The sequence below is a fragment of the Parasteatoda tepidariorum genome, chromosome 10 (assembly GCF_982258835.1).
Source record: "Parasteatoda tepidariorum strain Cologne lab strain chromosome 10, Ptep-v5.0, whole genome shotgun sequence".
NCBI classification, from domain to species: Eukaryota; Metazoa; Arthropoda; class Arachnida; order Araneae; family Theridiidae; genus Parasteatoda; species Parasteatoda tepidariorum.
Genome location: NC_141764.1, coordinates 61984188 through 62003045, shown reverse-complemented (window position 1 = coordinate 62003045; position 18858 = coordinate 61984188). Strand labels below are relative to the sequence as shown.

The following is an 18858-nucleotide window of genomic DNA, read 5'->3' as shown; positions in this document are numbered from 1 at the left end:
ATCTAGAATACAAGAGAGCTCCTGGATCAAGTATTGAGAGAAATTTGCCTTCGAGGAGGAATTTTTGATGGAACTAACCCGCATTTGCGTTACACGGAGAGGAAAACCACGCAAAGATCTCACGGATGGCGAGACAGCTAGGGGACTCTAAACCATGATCTCTCAACCTCTGAGGATATTTTACATCAGAACTGTGGTTGGCATGAGCCGGGTGCTGAATTCGTTTCGACTTGCCATAGGTGGGACTCGAAACCGGTTCACCTCATTGGAAGGCGAATGTTCTCTCCCTGGAGCCAACCATAGAGTTGAAATATGGCTCCATAGAGTTTAACTTGCCGTTATATAAAAATATAACGGCTGTAGTTTACAACTATACATCAGCATGAAAGTAATTTAAACTAGTTGAAGTCTGGAACGATCCCACATTCACTTACCACTGTGTTCGTCTTTTACTCGACTGAAACTTTTCCTTCTCCGTCGAACGGGTAGTTATAACATGATTGAAAGATGTTGCCCCTTTAGATATAGATAGATAACTTTAAACGAACAGGTGATTTAACAATTTGATTAACAATCCAACAATCACTTTAAATAATCGCATGAACATGCGCAGATGTACGTGGATAGGCTAAATCTCTCTAGTATAATTTCCATGTACACCTAACTCATCTAAGGAAAATGGTCATTATTTATTTTCGCTTTAATAACATTCAAAGCTCATATTGGCAGACTATTTGCAAGCGGCCATCTTAAGTGCCTTACTTTTGAGAGAGGCAGAAAGATCTTCCTTACCTGCAAAAAATGCTGTGTTCAACCAGCTTTTGCCGAAACATATTCTGGTTCGCCATGGACTTTCTAAGATGGATCTTACATCAGATCCCCTTTTTGTTGTAGATTTGCTGCTTATCTGACATATATGCCAGGTTAAGAAGATAAGCTGTCTCGTATAATGCGATTCGAGACATTCATCATCATCATCATGGTTGGCTAGACAGCCCAATGTGAGCCAATGCCTTCCTCTGAAGATTTCTCCATGACCCCATGAGAAAATCAGACTCCACTGAGTGATCCCATCTCAACCGCGCCCTTCCCCGCTTTCTTTTTCCAGTGGGTCTAAAAAGCAGTATCTTTTTTATTGTGTTGTCGTCACTCATTCAAATCACGTGGGTGATCTAATTCATTCTATTTATTTTTATGTATTTAATAATATCAGGTTGTTTATAAATCTTGTACAGTTCAAAGTTAAATCTCCTTCTCCAGTTATTGTTTTCATTTACACCACCAAGTACACCCCGCAAAATCTTTCTCTCAAATATTGCGATACAATTTTCTTCCAATTTTGTCATTGTCCAAGCTTCAGAAGCGTATGTTAAGACTGGCCGGACAAGTCTTGAGACATTATGCATGTTAAAAACAACAATGAAATAAAGATTATAAACTAACATTTAGGATATAAATTTTTTTTGTTATTTAAACAAGTTCTATCATGCTAAAATCAAATTTTATACTTTTAATTGGATAAGATTCTTTTTCTCAAACAAAATTTAATGTTCACTCACCGTAATTAAAAATAAATAAACAAATAAATAAAATGTTCACTCACCGTAATTAAAAATAAATAAACAAATAAATAAAATTGCGCACGACGGATTAATTTCAAAAACCACCAATCCCAATGAACTAAGGTAACTGTTCGAATTTTATGTTTCATTACATTATTGATCTACTGTCTTGCTACGAATAGCAAGTTTTATTTACTGTTTCTTTCCCTTTTCAGCAAAAAACATCTTGCATTCCCTGGAGATTTGACTTTTCACCTTTTTCTTGCACGAGTAGCTTTCAATGCCAATTTTCTCTATTACTTCTCAGTGTTTTTCTTTTATTTCTGCTTTTATTTTTGGGTGTCTCTTTCATTTGAGTTTGTTTTATTTCGTTTAGGAATCTTTCTTTTTTTAAAATTTGTTCTTCGCTTTCATTGATCATCATCTAAACGTTTTGAACTTTCTTTTGCCCTAAATATTTGTATTTAGGAAAAATATTTAAGAATAAATTTTTTTAGGAACTTTTCTTATATAAATGTTTTATTTTATTTTATAACCGTCGTTGAACAGCCGATTTAATTTTGAGAGAACGACTACCAATTTTCAACTTAGTTGCCTTCAATTTTCGTTTTAATTTTCTTTTGCTTTAAATATTTGCTTTTAGGAAAAATATTTAAGAATACATTTTTTTAGGAACTCATCTTACAAAACTTTTTTATTTTATTTCATAACCGTCGTTGAACAGCAGACCTAATTTTGAAAGAACGACTACCAATTTTCAACTCAGTTGCCTTGTAAATTGAACAGATGACCTGATTTTGAGAGAACGACTGCCAATGTTTAACTCAGTAGCCTTGTAAATTTGAATCCAATCCGGAAGACAAGGGAACTTCTGGGTCAAGTATTGAGAGAAATTTACCTGCGTGGATAGGTATGAAATTAACGGGGTTATAATCGTGGATAAAATTTACTACTAAGGATATTTTCCGTCAGCACTGTGACTGGTGCGTATGGATATGGAGTTCGTATCTACCTTCCATCGCTGTGATTCGAACCCGGATCATATCATTAGGAGGTGAGCGCTCTATTCCTTGAGCCATCATGGCTCTCTCGTATAAATGTTAGATTTTAGTTATTATCAAAACTACTAGTTAAGATATTACTTAAGTTTTATGCTAAAATAACTAAACTTATATCATAAAACAGTTATTCGTCACTGAAATTTCTTTAATTTACAAAATCTATTGTGGGTAAAATTTTGAATATTGATTGTTTTGAAATGTTTTTCTTACTACTTTTTTGGATTTTATGCATTAGTACAAATATAATTCTGATATAGAATTTTTAGTAACTATTAGGCTTTTATTTATAATTGGAAAATACCAAAATATATTTTCACTAGTAATTTAAGTGTCAGAAAAAAAATAAAAAATGCACCGTTGTCCCATCTGCGTCAAAGGATTAAAATTATCTGTTTATTTTAGTTCTGTTGTTATTTACAAGATGTTCATAACTCTCCTAAACTTGAAATAAAATTTTCAAGAATGAAATAAATCTCGACTTAAAGTATCTCCCAAATTTTTTTTCTTCTACTTTTGAGATATTAAGCATTTGTGTTTTATAAAACACCAATGTTTAGTATCTCAAAAGTAGAGAAAAAAAATTATCTAGTGTATAAATAGTTACTTATTTTGAAGTTTAGTTTACCTATAAGTAGATGTTCTCAATGTTAAATTTAACTGAAATCAGTTGAATAGTTTCCAAATAATTATCATGCGATTAAGATTATTAACCGTGAATAATTTCGCCTTCGACAAGGAAATTGTATTTAAGAATGATTTAAAGCTGACATAAAGAATATAATTTGTATAAAAAATTTCGACACGTATTATATAAATTTAAATACATAACACATAAATCTAAGCACACAACATAAACCTTAACGTATAAACTTTTATCTCAGAACGCGTCTAATATTATCTGTTTACTTTATTCTGTGTCTGTTGTTATTTACCAAAAGTTCACAACCCTAGACCTCAAATGAAGTTTTTAAGAATCTGATATATTTCGACCTAAAATATCTTCCAACTACAAAAAACCAATATTTATTATCTCGAAAGTAAGAAGAATGCCCAAGAATAGAAACTTCTTTTAAAGTTAAGTCTATCTGTAAGACGATATCTTCAAATCTAAATTTGAATGAAACCCGACCCAAATACTAAATTTAAATGAAATCAATTTTATAGTTTCCAAAAATTATCATCTATTTTTAGCCGTAAATAAATTTCGAAATTATAATTCGTATAAAAAATTTTGCCATGCATTATATAAACTTAAATGCATAATATGTAAACCTAAGCAAGCACATAACATAAACCTTTATCTCAAAACGCATTTAAAATTATCTGTTTTCTTTATTCTGTTTCTGCTGTTATTTACCAAAAGTTCATAACCCTAGACCTGAAATAAAGTTTTCAAGAATCCAATATATTCCGACCTTAAGTATCTTCCAACTATTAAACACCAATGTTTATTATCTCGAAAGTAAAAGAGAAAAAAAATTGTTTAGTGTATTTCCTGGCCAAGAATAGAAACTTATTTTGAAGTTTAGTCTACCGATAAGAAGATGTCCTCAAAGCAAAAAAGAAAAGTGTCTTTCTCCATTTTCTTCTCAAGAGTCCGGTGATAATCGGCACTTCGCACGCATTTCTATTTCCACAGCTGTTGCAAATGATACTCTTTCTGCATTTGAGACCTTGAACACAAAAGCTTACTCGCCTGAGAGAACTTAACAATATTTTTATAATGCTCCTTCCGTTTGTGTTTCAATGAATTATAAAGTTTGATGCGTGTGATATAATTTGATTTCAACACTGTTTTTCGAAGCTCTGTAGTCAAGGAAAATAAAAAAGTCATAGTTTGTGTGCCTTACACTTGAAGCAATGCGATGATTTTAAACACTATATCTAATCTTACCGTGAAGAATTATCTGGACTTTAGACAGACAAATAACTTTTAATATTTTAAAAGTTTTTATTTAATATTTTAAAAGTTATTAAACTTCTTGTAAAATCGCCAATTTGGCGACATTTTTCTACCTGAAGGAAAAATTATCAAAATCACTGCTTTATTCTCAGTTTTTGCAAAATTTTATGAGCCCAGGTAAGGCAGGGTGGGAGAAAGTTCCTAAATATTAAAATAATAGTCTGCAAACGCTTTTTATTTTTACAAAACTGTGGCTTTTCTCCATATTGACGATATGCGCCATTTTCAAAATAAGCGTAAACAGCGCCAGCTTTAGATAGACCAAACTTGACCTAACAATCATGAGTAACAGTTGCAAACTTACAGCAGTTATAAAAATAACATATTATTAACAAAAAAGCATCATTTTATATTACGACGGAGCCTTCGAAAAACAGCTTTAATTATTAAGACTTTTGCCACCCAATATTATGGCTTTACTTTAAAAAGATTTTTCGCAAAAGGAAATAAAAAGGACACAATAAGAGCGCCTTAACCGTTTGACCCCATATGGGACACCGGTGTCTTTTTTATATGGGTTTTTTTTCCAGACGAATACCAAGTAAAATTATTTTTTGGGGCATATTTTAATTATTTTTATTTTTATTTATTTTATTTTTTTAATGGCGGGTACTTGGAACTATTGTCCATTGGGCACAGAAGGTGCCAGAACTGCTAACTAGAATCCGAAGAAGTAGTTTTTTTTCTCCATTCATATTCAAAAGCTTATCAATTACTGATTTTGAAAATGAAATAAATTTCAATGATTGATAGTTGTTTCTCTTAAATCTAAGTAAATGCAAATAAGTGAAAAATTATTGTTTGGAAGTGAGCCGTGTTTTTTGTCACGACACTTGTGTTTCATGCAGTGTTCCATTACCTTATATTATTAAGTGCTAAATATAATATCTTCCCCTACTCTGACTTAAATTAATACAAAATAATGAAAAATGTATGAAAAGTATATCATTGTATTTTAAATGTATGTTTTAATGCTTATAAATAAACTTTAATTGTAACAAATTAGAGCAAATCTTTAGAGGGTCATATCTTAAGGAATTTAGATAGTTTTTCGAAACAAAAATGTAAATTTTTTTAAAAAAAAAATCTGTGTTATAATCTGCTTTTATTCTGAGCTGATAAGAAAATATTAATTTAAACTTCCAAAATTTTAGTGAAAATATGAAAACACACTTATTAAAACCAGGAAATAATACACACATTTTCTAAGGTGGAATCATTTGCAAAATCACGTATTTTTTAAAGTTGGGCAATTCCATATGTGACGGAATGACATTTTGACTTGCAAAATAACAATTAATTGAAGTTTCTATGTATCTAATTTCAAATAAAAATTTTTTTTTCTCATGCATATCATTATTATTGGCATAATGCGCTTCATAAACTAAAAAAACAGGATTTTCTATCTTTTTTACTTTTAATTTTACGAACTTTTTATTTGTGTGACGGAATGACATTTTGGCAACCAAGCTTTTGGCATGCCGCTTAGAACTGGTAGTTTCTGCGAATTTTGCAGCTATTATTTTTCTGAACTATTTTATACTTTTAGTATAATGTGTAAGCAATGTAAAATTTGAATTTGGAAAATTAACCTCAGGTTGGCTAGCAGTTATTAATATCTATTTGCTGTGACGGAATGACCGTGACGGAATGACAAAAAGTTTAGTAGAAGAAAGTCTTCATTTAAAAAATGTTTTATTAATATGTAAATGATAAACAGAATGTAACAGATAAACAGGATTAATATTTATGTAAGAATTAGTAAAAATTTCAACAGTTTGAAAATTAGGTTGTCTCTGAAGAGGTTTTATATCTAACTTGCCAATGTCACGTCTTATCTTCGTTCTTAGGAAATTTATGCATTATTAAGGCATGTGACGGAATTTCGTAAACTTTTATTTTATATATTAAACTTAAAATGATAATGTTTTAAATGTTTAAATTTTGTACTACATGCATATTTTTTTCAAAATATTGCAAAAGAAAGATACATTTCTTTTATTTTATAAGTATTTTTCAAGAAAACAATTTGAGCACAAATGTGAACAATTCACTTGTCAGCCATGTGATTACTTTAGAATGCTTCCAGATTCAAAAATTTTAAAATTATAAAAAATGAAACGGCAATATGTAGACTTTGGCTATTTTTGAACATATTTTTAAAATTAAAATATGCAATTCAAAAAAAAAATTTTCACTTAAAAGTTGACACTTCCGTGGAATTGCCCAGTTATTTATTAAAAGTTTTGTCTTTAAATCTGATTTTCTTAATTATTTTTTTTTGCTTAGCGTATAAGATTACTTGATTTCTAATGAACCTGTTAGTTAAAACTTGGTTATTGGTTGGAGTATCGTATCGTTGCTTAAATTCATACTAGTACTTAAATATTGGTAATTATTTAATATTTATTATAGTCTAAAGCAAATTTTATTTTACATAAAAAATTCCAAAAAATAGTTTTTTTTTTAAAAATGTAACTGTGAGGAAAAAAGTATGATCAAAACAATCAAAATATGGTAAAATATTGTTTCTTGCTCTATGGAAACACCAAAGATCTCGGTGATTTTTACCGAAGCGCTTTGGTAATGATTTTGGTAAAATTAAATGGAAAATATTGTTTTGTTATAAAAATTTCATAAATCTGATAAAATTAGGTAATTTTATCATAATACCTTAGAACTTGGCATAAGAGCCATTTATTTGGTTAAAATTTTATTTCAATTTTTTTTAAAACCAAATGTGTGGTAATAACTATAATTTTAAAAAATGTGTACTAATAGAGAGTTCGCTTTCCAGTGAGGTGAACCGGGTTCAAATCCTAGCGATGACTGGTCTATACGAATTCCGCACCCAACTGCCACCTACCACAGTACTGACGTAAAATATCCTTAGTGATAGACGGATCATGTGTTAGCCTCTTTACCATCAGGCTAATCTTGGGAGGTTTTCGTGGTTTTTCTCTCCATGCAATGCAAATACGGGTTAGTTCCATCAAAAAATCCTCCACGAAGACAAATTTCTTCCAGTACTTGCTCCAGGAGTTCCCCTGTCTTCTGGATTAGGTTCAAAATTTCAAGACTACGGAGTTGAACATTGGTAGTCGTAAACCCTAAATTGGGTCGGCTGTTTAACGATGGTTGTGAAAAATTAGTTACCTTTAATACATTAAATGTGCATGCTATAAATTTTATTTTATCAAAGTTTTATCACGTAATATTCTTAATATTATGTTTGTTTTCGTAGAAGGAATTTTGCGATGAAATTTAAAAAAAAAGAAGCATTTACTCACTTATTTATTTACTTTTTTGAGAAGTCTATTGTATAATCAAGTGATTTAGTGTTTTCTGTGTAATTTTCGCGTTGAATAAAAGCAGTAAATTAGCCAAAATTAAGTGAATCCATTTTTTGCTTAATAATATTATCTAAGAAATTTTAAAACAAGAGAAAATTAAAAAGAGAAACAAAAATGTTTAATTTTTCATGGCCTTCATCAATCAAAAATTTTTTGATATTCATTATTCATGGTAATCCCTATTATGACTCAGTTATATTAGCAAAAAAGTTAAGTGATTTATATCAGAAAATATGAGAAATTATGAATAATTCATATATTTATGAGACGTTGAAATTGTGTTGCTTTTACATTATTAGCCTTTTATTTTAAACCTAAACTAAAATTTGAAACATAAAACTTCATGAATAAAAAGTTGATAATTATTTTCATATTTATCAAATAATATGTCTATTAAAAATATATAATAGCTTGGGAATTTACGAAAAAGATCTTTTTTTCTAATAATGCTGTGTTATCAAAATATCCTATGCGCGTCAAAAATAATGTTTATCTTTACTTTTTTCCCTTTCAACCTTTGAATATAAACGGCATTATTCTTAAAGGAATCCTTAGGAACTTATTACTTTAGCTTAAAGCGAAACTAATTAATTTTACATAATGGGAGGAAAAAAATTGTTTTTCTTTTTGCTTCAAAATTAATAACTGGAAATTCTATCTCAAGTTTTAGGTGTTATTTAAAGAAAAGTTTTATGGTAGCTAGGTTTTATAAAAGGAATATTAAGCAATATTCACCACAAGAAGATTTGCTGAATTGTCTCTCAATTTTAGAAGAAAATTGGAATGCAGCTCATTTAAAATATTTCATATTGATGGTGTTTTCAAATTGTAAACAACAATCTCGAGTTCTTGACCAGCCCCACTTCCGGTTAGAAAGTATACAGCTGCTTACTACGGCTTATTCTGTGAGGTGATATTTTCAAACAGATAACTTTGTTTTTAATAAAAGGAATTATATATTGTCTAAACTCAAATCTGTTGTATTTCATAAGATATTAAGTAATTCTGGCGAGTTTGAAGTGAAAAATTATTTCAGCTATTTATAGATGTATTGTTAAAAAAGGTGACACTAGTTTTCGAAAAGCAGTTTTTTTTGGCAGTCCTGATTTAGCCTTTTTTTACATGTTTGTTACTGTTCTTGTTGCTGGCCGTGCACCATCATATGCTAGTGCTAGCATAATGTTAGAGCAGCGAGATTAAGTTCATTTTCCAAATTATCATTTAGGTTTAAATTTCTAAGTTGGTATATTGTTGACAAGGTGAGAAGTGTTTTATAACGATTCTTTCTTTCTTCCAAATAACGATACATTCTTTAAACACAAATAATAAATCAAGTAACAAATACAAGTATACAAGCAATATTTAAGAGAGTCTTAAAATACAATGATCACATTGTGAGGCAAATGGCTTCAAAATGCTCCGGAAAGAGAAACACGGAAGTATAGCCTGTAAAGAGCTTCCACTGCACCCCTAGTGTCGAAAACACCAACCATAATGGGCAAGTTCTGTTGCATGGAGCGAGTGAAGTGTTCTAAATAGTTAAAATTGTTTAACCCGTTGCAGTACAAAAAGAATTAAGAACGTTCAATTGGTTTTAATTTTAAACAAGAAAGAGAATACATTTCCTCTTTCTTTTGTAAAAAGATGATTTACTGTTGTTAAATAATATGTTTTCATGACAAATTTAGATTGTATTTTGGCTGAATTGGGTCCCTGTAAGTGATGTCACGCGTGGGTGGTGAACCCGCCTGTCGATAATTAAATGGATGTATGCATGGGTCCGCCCTATAAACGGGTCTGACGAATGGGTGTGGCTGGCAGAAGTCAAATTCTTGGCCACAGATGGCGCCACTGGAAATCAAGAACAATCTCATCCCAGCTGCCTTAATGGCCTTACGACAACAACAGCTACTACTTGGCGTAGTGTGAGTAATGTGTATTAATGTAAATTTACGCAATGGCGCACTCGGAATAAACAGATTTAGACGTTGATAATGTCATATAACTAACTGTAACCATCATCTATATTACTTAACTGTGACTGTAGTGTTTAGCAGACGAACACAAATCATGTGCTTGGAAAGACGCATAAGAGCGGTCTCACTTTCTATGCTTTCTTTAAAATTAATTAGTTTATTATTCTTGATTGAAGAAAATAAATAAAAAGCAAATTACTTTACTTATATGGATTTGAAATTATGATAATATATTCCATTTGAACTAATTAACCTTGAAGTCAATTACTGTACTAACTGCAAATTTTCGATTGAGTAAGTTTTCTTTTTTCTTTCAAGGTTCTTGGAGTATCAGAAAGAGAATTCTTGGATCAAATGGGAGTGTATTTCGTCTCTTTTGTTGGGCAATATGGCTACGATAGAGTTTTGGGTGTTCTAGGGCGTCACATGAGAGATTTTCTCAATGGTCTTGACAATCTCCATGAGTACCTGAAGTTCAGTTATCCAAGAATGAAGGCGCCATCTTTCTTCTGCGAAAACGAGACCTCTTCTGGACTCACTTTGCACTACAGAAGTACACGACGAGGATTTCTTTGGTACACCATTGGGCAAATACGAGTAAGTGAAAGTTTTTACTAAGTTTAGACTTAAATACAATGTGTATAACTAATAGTTATTCTGATAACAATTCAATCGAATTTAAAAATTCTTGTCAGTGTTTAATTATTTCTTTTTTTTCGCATTCTTTGAGAAGGGAGTAGATCTTGGGAGCAGTTTTGAGGTTTCATTTCAACACTGAGCTTTGGCCAATCCATATGTCTTATAACAGATGAACAACCGATACAGAGGGGGATTAACTGTTTATATCCATGAAAGCCAGTTCTGAGAACAACCGAATTTAAAGGTTCGAGATTGAGACGTTTCCCAAACGAACTGTGTAGTGGTCAGGGAGCTGACCTCACATCAGAAAGGTCCTGGTGTCGTTGTTCTTTCACCCTCTGTACTATCTGTCCTTACTGTTGGAGCAATGCTGACCCACCTTATATGGTGCCCTGAAAGAGTGGTCAGCAAATCTGTCATACTGATAACTGAATGACAAATGTCAATCAGATGGGCATTGGAAAAAAAAAGTTTGAGATTATTCAGGAACTAGTGTATGATTGAAATCGCAAAAATAAAAAGGTTTATGAATATCACAAGCATTTATTTATATCTTCCAAAAATTTCAAAACAAGTCTTAGAATTTTTGATGTTGAGAAAAATTAAATTTGAAAATCATGTGGGACAAGAACCGCTTTTCTCCAGCATGGCTCATCTTCGAAGCATAATAAATTTTGGGGAACACCGATTTTTAATGTTATTTAATTTCCAAAACTTAGTAATCCTCAAAATTGCACAGATGTTGATCTAATCATCATTTTTGTGCAAAATGGACAAAAACCGTTAATCCCCTTGGTTTTCGTGCATTAGCGCCTCTCTCTGTTCAACTCCGCCACATCTTTGTGTTAAATTTTGGTTCTGACCAAAATGATGTAAGAAAATTGATTTAAATGTGTGTGAGGGGGCAAAGCTGTGTTTATGAAGGAGTTTTGAGTTATATTAACTCGCATTTGGCATTAACCATGGAGAGGAAAAGGATGCGAAAAACCTTTGCAATTTACCGAAGCCAATGAGATTGTAACCTGTGATTATGTTACATAACATCTGAACAATCCTTGTAAATATATTGCTGATTTGTGATCCATATGTTCAACTCCGCATCGCCTTAAAGTTAAACTTTGATTCTGACTCAAACGTTGCAAGAGTAGAAACTCCTGATTTAAATATAAAGACAAACCTGCTTTTGTGGAGGACTTTTGAGTGAAATTAACTCGCATCTGTTTAATCTTAATGTTAAACTTTTATTCTGACTCAAACGCTGCATGTGAAGAAATTCCTAATTTAAATATGAAGACAAACCTGGCTTTGTGGAGGAGTTTTGAGTGAAATCAACTCGCATCTGCGAAAACCTATTCAAGCTTAACCGACGACAAAGGAATTGAAACTCATAATGGTTATTTTATGGTCCTTGGTTATTTTATGTTAACACTGTGGTTGATGTAAAAAGTAAACAGTTTAAAAAATAACCGATCATGACCAGTATCAAAAAAGAGTAAGCAGAATAGGAAAATCGATGTTTGAGTGCTATATTTTAATTGAAATGTTTGGAAATATTCTTACAGATTTGAGACTTCAAATATTCTGCTGAATCAGAATAAATAACACCATTATACAGGGTGTCCCAAAAGGTCGTTTACAAACTTAACATGCTGGTCTGTCATATCATGATGAACAAGATTTACATAGGAACTTGTGTCCGAAAATTAAAACTGCGACCGCTAGTGGGCGATAATTGCACGAAAACGGGAGAGTGGGAAAAACAATCATTTCAGGCGTGGACGTTGAAGGAGAAGGATGAATGAGTTTAGGAACGCAGAAATGGCCGACATGCATTACGTATACGACGCCGCTGATGGAAATGGACGAGCCGCGGCACGGACGCACATTCAGCGCTTCCCAAACAGACATCAGCCAAGTCATGTTTTGTTTGGACGATTGCACAGCAGATTATGTGAATCAGGTGCTTTCGTAGCACGTAGCCACATCGGTCGAGAACGTGCTACACGCACACCTGTCGTAGAGGAAACCGTGCTACAGGAGTATGCCCCCGACCTGACTCCCCTGGATTTCTACCTGTGGGTCCATAGTGTACGAGACACCTGTAACATCGGACATGGATCTTATCGCCAGGATCGCGGAAGCAGCAGCACGTGTCCGTGACACTCCTGGCCAATTCGAACGGGTTCGTGGATCCATGCGCCGACGCTGTGAAACGTGCATTGTGGCGAATGGAAGGAATTTTGAGCATTTGCTGTGATGTAATGATGATTTATAATAAAAATCATATTAACACCGCTATCGATATCATTTTTTTTCTCCTCATCCAAATCTGCACTTATCGCCCTCTAGCGGTCTCAGTTTTAATTTTCGGACACAAGTTCCTATGTAAATCTTGTTCATCATGATATGACAGACCAGCATGTTAAGTTTGTAAACGACCTTTTGGGACACCCTGTATAGGATAAGCATTTTAATTAACATTTAACATGTATTGGGAGCTAAGTTCAAAAAATTTTGATCATTGAAATGTGCTTGTTACTAATCTAATAATTCATAAGTTGGTATATTACATGTTGGTTAAATTTTTTTCTCACGTTTGTTATTTAATAAGAAAGTCATGCTGTATTTAATGGTCAAGGGTCTTAAAACTTGTTTAAACCTTTCATATTCATATATTTTAAATTCCAGTAATTCTGTATTTAATAATGAAAAGGTTTTAAAATTGTTAAAACATCTCTTACTCACATTCGTTAAATTACAAAAATCCTTCATTTAATAATGAATGTTTAAGGATATTATACTTGTATTTGTTAAACTATAGTCATACTCTATTGAATTTGGAAAGTACTTACTCACTTTAAAAAGTATCATATTTATGTTCTAAATTAATAATCCTACGAAACTGAAGTGGTAAGATATTAATTGATTAAAAAATCATTCGCTTCAAACATTTTGACCAAAATTATTTCCATTCCAGCTCATCTTGATGCCCTGGAATCCTGTTTGATTCACATGAAAGCTGATTCCCTTGTTAACGACATTAGCTCCTCACCACCTCTCCATAGCACATGGAAATGCATTTTATCTTGATTTGCCCCTTTCGGCCTCTGCGTTTTCCCTTTTCTGTTTTTTTTCATGTTTATTTTTATTCTTTCTCTGCTACTATAGGTTTTTATAGTTTTGTTTTTCACCTTTGTTTCCCCCACTTTTTTTGCTGGCAACTTTACGTTTTTTATTTCAAATTAATTTTGTTTTTTCTCATTCACGTCTGGCAAGTCTTGAAAATGGGCTCCTATTTTTGAGCGCTTAATACATGCCGACTGTTATTTCCAATCTGTATATTATGTCTGGAGTCTTTTAATCAAGTAATATTTGTGCTTGTTAAATGGTAATCTAACCCTATTCTTTAATAAATGACTTAATAGTTGTTGAAATACCTCTATATTTGTTAAATTATAGCCTTCCTCTATATAGTTAAAAAGTGCATAACATGTATACATGTGTACATGAGTATGACATGTTTGAAGTGTATTACATCTATAAATATGTATAGTTAAAAAGTGGCTTAAAAAACTGTTATACTTTTTAATTTCAGGAAGTTGGCCGACACTTCTACAAAACAGATGTTGTCATCGAGGTTCTCAAAGAAGAGACTATCTTTGACACTTTGCATGTCATGATGCAACTGACCTTCGACAATCGAGCTTTTCAGTTAGACCGACGACAAAACGTTCAGAGAATAGACAAGAACATGATGCCCGTACAGGCATTCCTCTTTCTTGAAATATTTCCTTTCTGTATAGTATTCGACGAATATCTAGTCATTAGAACAATAGGAAACAGTCTCTTAGCTGTGATGCCAAATATTGTTGGCAAAAAACTAACTTTAGTGTTCGAATTGACGAAGCCACTCATTGAATGTACGTGGAGAGCGGTGAGTGCATTTATTATTAGTTGGATTCATTTAGTGTTGTTTTAAAATCTGTAAAATAAAACACATCAAAGTAAGTTATGAATTCAATTTCTAAACTAAGCTATATTATAAATTCAGTTGCTTTATAGCACTGAGAAAAAAGTATGGTCAAAACTATCAGAATATGGTAAATTTTCCCGTGTTTCTGGCTATTTAGAAACATAAAAAAGTTTGATAATTTTTACGGATGCATTTCATTAATGATTTTGATAAAATTAACAATGAAATATGGTTTCATAACATGTGATAAAATTTGGCAAATGTGGTAAAATTTGGTAGTTTTATAATACCTTCGAGCAATGCATAAAGCTCATTTATTTGGTTAAATTTGCCTTTTAGGTTTTTTTTTTTAAATTTTTTAAAATTAAATGTGTTGTAATATGAATAATACCAAACTAGAATTTCTGCCGTTACTATATGAATTGAAAAATTACCAAATAAAAAGATTAGGTTATGTTTTTTTTACATATATTTGCTTATATTTTTTTACTTATATTTACATTACAGTACAGTAATTTTAGTAGAATTTCTTATAACGTATGCTAAAATTTGGTAAATGTGGTCAAATTTGGTAGTTTTCTAATATCTTACAGAAATGCATAAAGCTCATTTATTTGGCTGAATTTGCTCTTCAGTTTTTCAAAATCTTTTTTCATTAAATGTATGGTAATAAGAATAATTGAAAACTAGAACTTTTGCTGTTCCTATATGAATTGAAAAATTACCAAATAGATAATTTAGGTTACGTTTTTTTTATACTTAAAATGTGTCATTCCAGTACAGTAATTTTAGTAGAATTTTTTTTATAACATGTGATAAAAATTTGGTAAATGTGATCCAATTTGGTAATTTTATAATGATACCTTATAGCAATACATAAAACCCATTTATTTGGTGATTTTCAGTTTTTTTATTTTTTATTTTTATTGAATGTGTGATAATAAGAATAATTGAAAACTAGAAGTTTTGCTGTTCCTATATGAATTGAAAAATTACTAAATAAATAATTCAGATTTTGTTTTTTTATTTATTATTTTCTTCATTTACAGTACAGTAATTTTACCAGATTTTGCTCGATCTGGCTTTCACTTTTAATTTTATAACGAATGAATAAATGAATTTATTTTTTTATTTAAATAGGTCCGTTGATTCACCAAATTATGTTAATATTAGCAACTTCATTTATCATTTGTTGAATTAAATGGCGTCATAATACTGAATTCATTCATAAAATTAAATAAAAAGAAAAAAATTACTCTACAATAAACACGGAGTTCAAGACTCCATAATTTCGAGATCATCGGTATGATGGTGGCAATGTGGTCGAGATTGCGCGCTTGCCGCATTTACTTGTCACCAACCTGATCCTTATTGATATAAAGCTGGGTGGTCGAAAAAAGATTTTTTTAAACGACAGCTTTCTCATACTATCGTGCTATACTCCCCTACGTATCACCGAGTCTCAATATTGATAAATATCAAATTTAATTACGTCATTACTTTTCATATTCAATATTAGTTATTAAATACTATGTATAGTAAATAATATAAGAGATATAACATTAAAATACAGTTTTTTAAAAGTCTTATTAAATTAAAAACACTTTAGAATTTGAAGAACATTGAATCCCTTGCTAAAAAAAACGTTTTTAAACTTATGCAGTTCGACAAAAAATAAACTAAAAACGTAATTTAAAAAATTGTACATTGAAACCCTTGTAATAGATAACGTTTTTAAACTTATGCATTTCGACAAAAAATAGACTAAAAATGTAATTTAAAAAATTGTACATTGAAACCCTTGTTATAGATAACGTTTTTAAACTTAGGCATTTCGACAAAAAATAGACTAAAAATGTAATTTAAAAAATTGTACATTGAAACCCTTGTTATAGATAACGTTTTTAAACTTAGGCATTTTGACAAAAAATAGACTAAAAATGTAATTTAAAAAATTGTAGATTGGAAAAAGAGAGAGAAACGGATTGCAGATTTGAAATCAGCGGTTCGAAAATATCCAAGAACCGTTATAAAATCTGCTGCAACAAGAAACAGAAGAAAAAAAATATGATCTCCGTCATAATCTCTCAATTTTTTTGCTGATATGGATAAACTTAGCTCGATGAGAATTGTTGTCAAACATGTTTGTTTTCGCTGAAGAAAGCAAAAAAATTAATTAAAATTGATATGAAAAGCAAAACATACTGCGCAAAATTAGCTGTGTGATAATGATAATAAGCTAAATTAGGTTTGAAAATAAATTTAGTCTTAAAATTTGATTGTGTGTTCTGCACTTTAAACTTAAGTTCATCATTAATATTTTAAATTTTCATTTAAAATATATTGCTTACAAGATTCTTCTAAACATAATTTACCAAGAGTAGCTAAAAATGTTTTTCCCAAACAACTTAACAATATCAAAACATTTAAGAATTTCTAATATAATTCGTAAACAGTGGTTGTTAAGGGAGTGTTTACAGCGCATTCAGTACGAAACGCTGTTATTGCTGTGTGGTTATGACAGTTCATTTTTATCTTTCAGTATAAAAATGTTTCGAAGTGAAATGTTTTAATTAAATTTTGTAAAGAAAAGACGTTTTGGGAACTATTTTATTTTTCGGATATCTAATTTCATTTTATCTTTTAATGACAGGTTCCTGCTCAAACAATTAATTTAAAATAAAAGGCAAAAACTAATTAAAATTTCTTTATAATTCACTCTTTACAACTCAGAAATCACTTAAGAATAAAAATAACACGGTTAAAATTAGATTAATTTGATAATTTCCTTTCAATTAAAAATATTCTCTTCTTAAGTATTATAATTAGCGGCATTAATATGCAAAAATCACGTAATTAAGCTAAGATGATAAGATTTTGAAAATAATGAGATTTTTCTGGTGATTATCTTCATAAGTGGAAGCTCGATTGTTTAATGTATTTTATAGTTTTTGGAATTTTCACTAATTTAACAAATATTCAAAATATGGCACTTACTAAAAGCGTAATATGATGTTGTTGAGATCAAAGAAGATTATTTGGAGTGCATATAATCTTATACTTTGCAAAATTAGAGAAAAACTGTTGTTGATTGGTTCCGAGATTTTAAAACTTAGGAAATACAAAATTTGCATCAATATTTAAAAATGACTGCCATTTTTAATTGTCTCAGAAATGGATAAAAATAGGTTGTATCATCAGTTAAATTTATTATCAATATTGTAACTCAAATGTCAGCACTAATTTATGATTTTTTAATATTCTATAACAGGGGTTTCCAACTTGCATGAGGCCGGTTTGATTTTGACACAAATCAAATGGCGGGCAGCAACTTAATCAAAATTTTTTGTAGGACTCTTTTATGTTTGAAGGAACATTAAATATTACTGTCAGAGTTTTACCAAATTGTAGAAAACAAAAGTATTGAATTACAAATTAAAATGAGTAGATTTTTGAAAATATTTAATTATATTTAATTGTTATTCATAATATTTTAAAAAATAATAAATAATAAAAATTCGGGCAACAATAATTTAATGTGCACCTATGTATTAAACAATTAATGTGCAACAGATATCTAATTGTTAAGGCATTAAAACTTACATAGTAGTAAACAAAATATTGAATGACTAAATTGAGGTTTGTCTGCTGCAACTACCAGAGAATAGATATTTACATTTAAAATTTACAAATGTTAAAAATGCTAAAAAGTTAAATGTTAAAAAGTTAAATCGGAGAATTTCTTCGAGAAAATTTCTGATACGCCCATGCTAAGTTATATTCACAAAATACAAAAAAAAAAAAAAAAATGAAATGAAAAAGAGCATCATACACGATTATTTTTGGATTTGAATAAATATTTTCTTGAATGCAAAACCTGAAAAATGAATTTCTTTGCACGGTTGGTATGTTAAGTTTCACAGAAACGAAGAAATTAGGTTTTTTTAAACGAGAAAAGTATTTTAAAGCCATTCAGATTCTTACGAAAATTGTCCGCAAAAAAATGACAACAAATACATTTTAGTTCGAGGGCCACAAAAAAAGGCTTCGCGGGCCGCCAGTTGGAAACCCCTGTTCTATAATATAGAGCTAGGTTTATTTTAAACCTAGCTCTTAATAAAAAAGTAAAATACGATAGTCGGAAGCAAAACACAACGCGAAAAAAAGCACAAATAATTTACAAACTATAATTTCAGTTCTATAAACAAGAACCTTTTTCAGTGTCAAAACGTCAAATTAGGGTAGAGACAAGCGCGTGCAAAGTGGTTTAGCCAATAAGGAAAAATTACTAAATGAATAGCTTAAATATATTTTTTGGTTTTATTGACTAA

The 18858-nt window shown here is 30.6% G+C and overlaps 1 protein-coding gene across 1 annotated transcript in view; it reads left to right on the top strand.

Moving 5' to 3' along the window:
• Window positions 1-18858, top strand: part of LOC107446971 (soluble guanylate cyclase 88E) — a 217215-nt gene that overhangs the window by 91812 nt on the left and 106545 nt on the right. The window contains exons 2-3 of the mRNA XM_043047850.3: window positions 10234-10512; window positions 14150-14488. Coding sequence (XP_042903784.2) covers window positions 10234-10512; window positions 14150-14488 — 618 coding nt within the window. The remainder of the gene's footprint in view (window positions 1-10233; window positions 10513-14149; window positions 14489-18858) is intronic.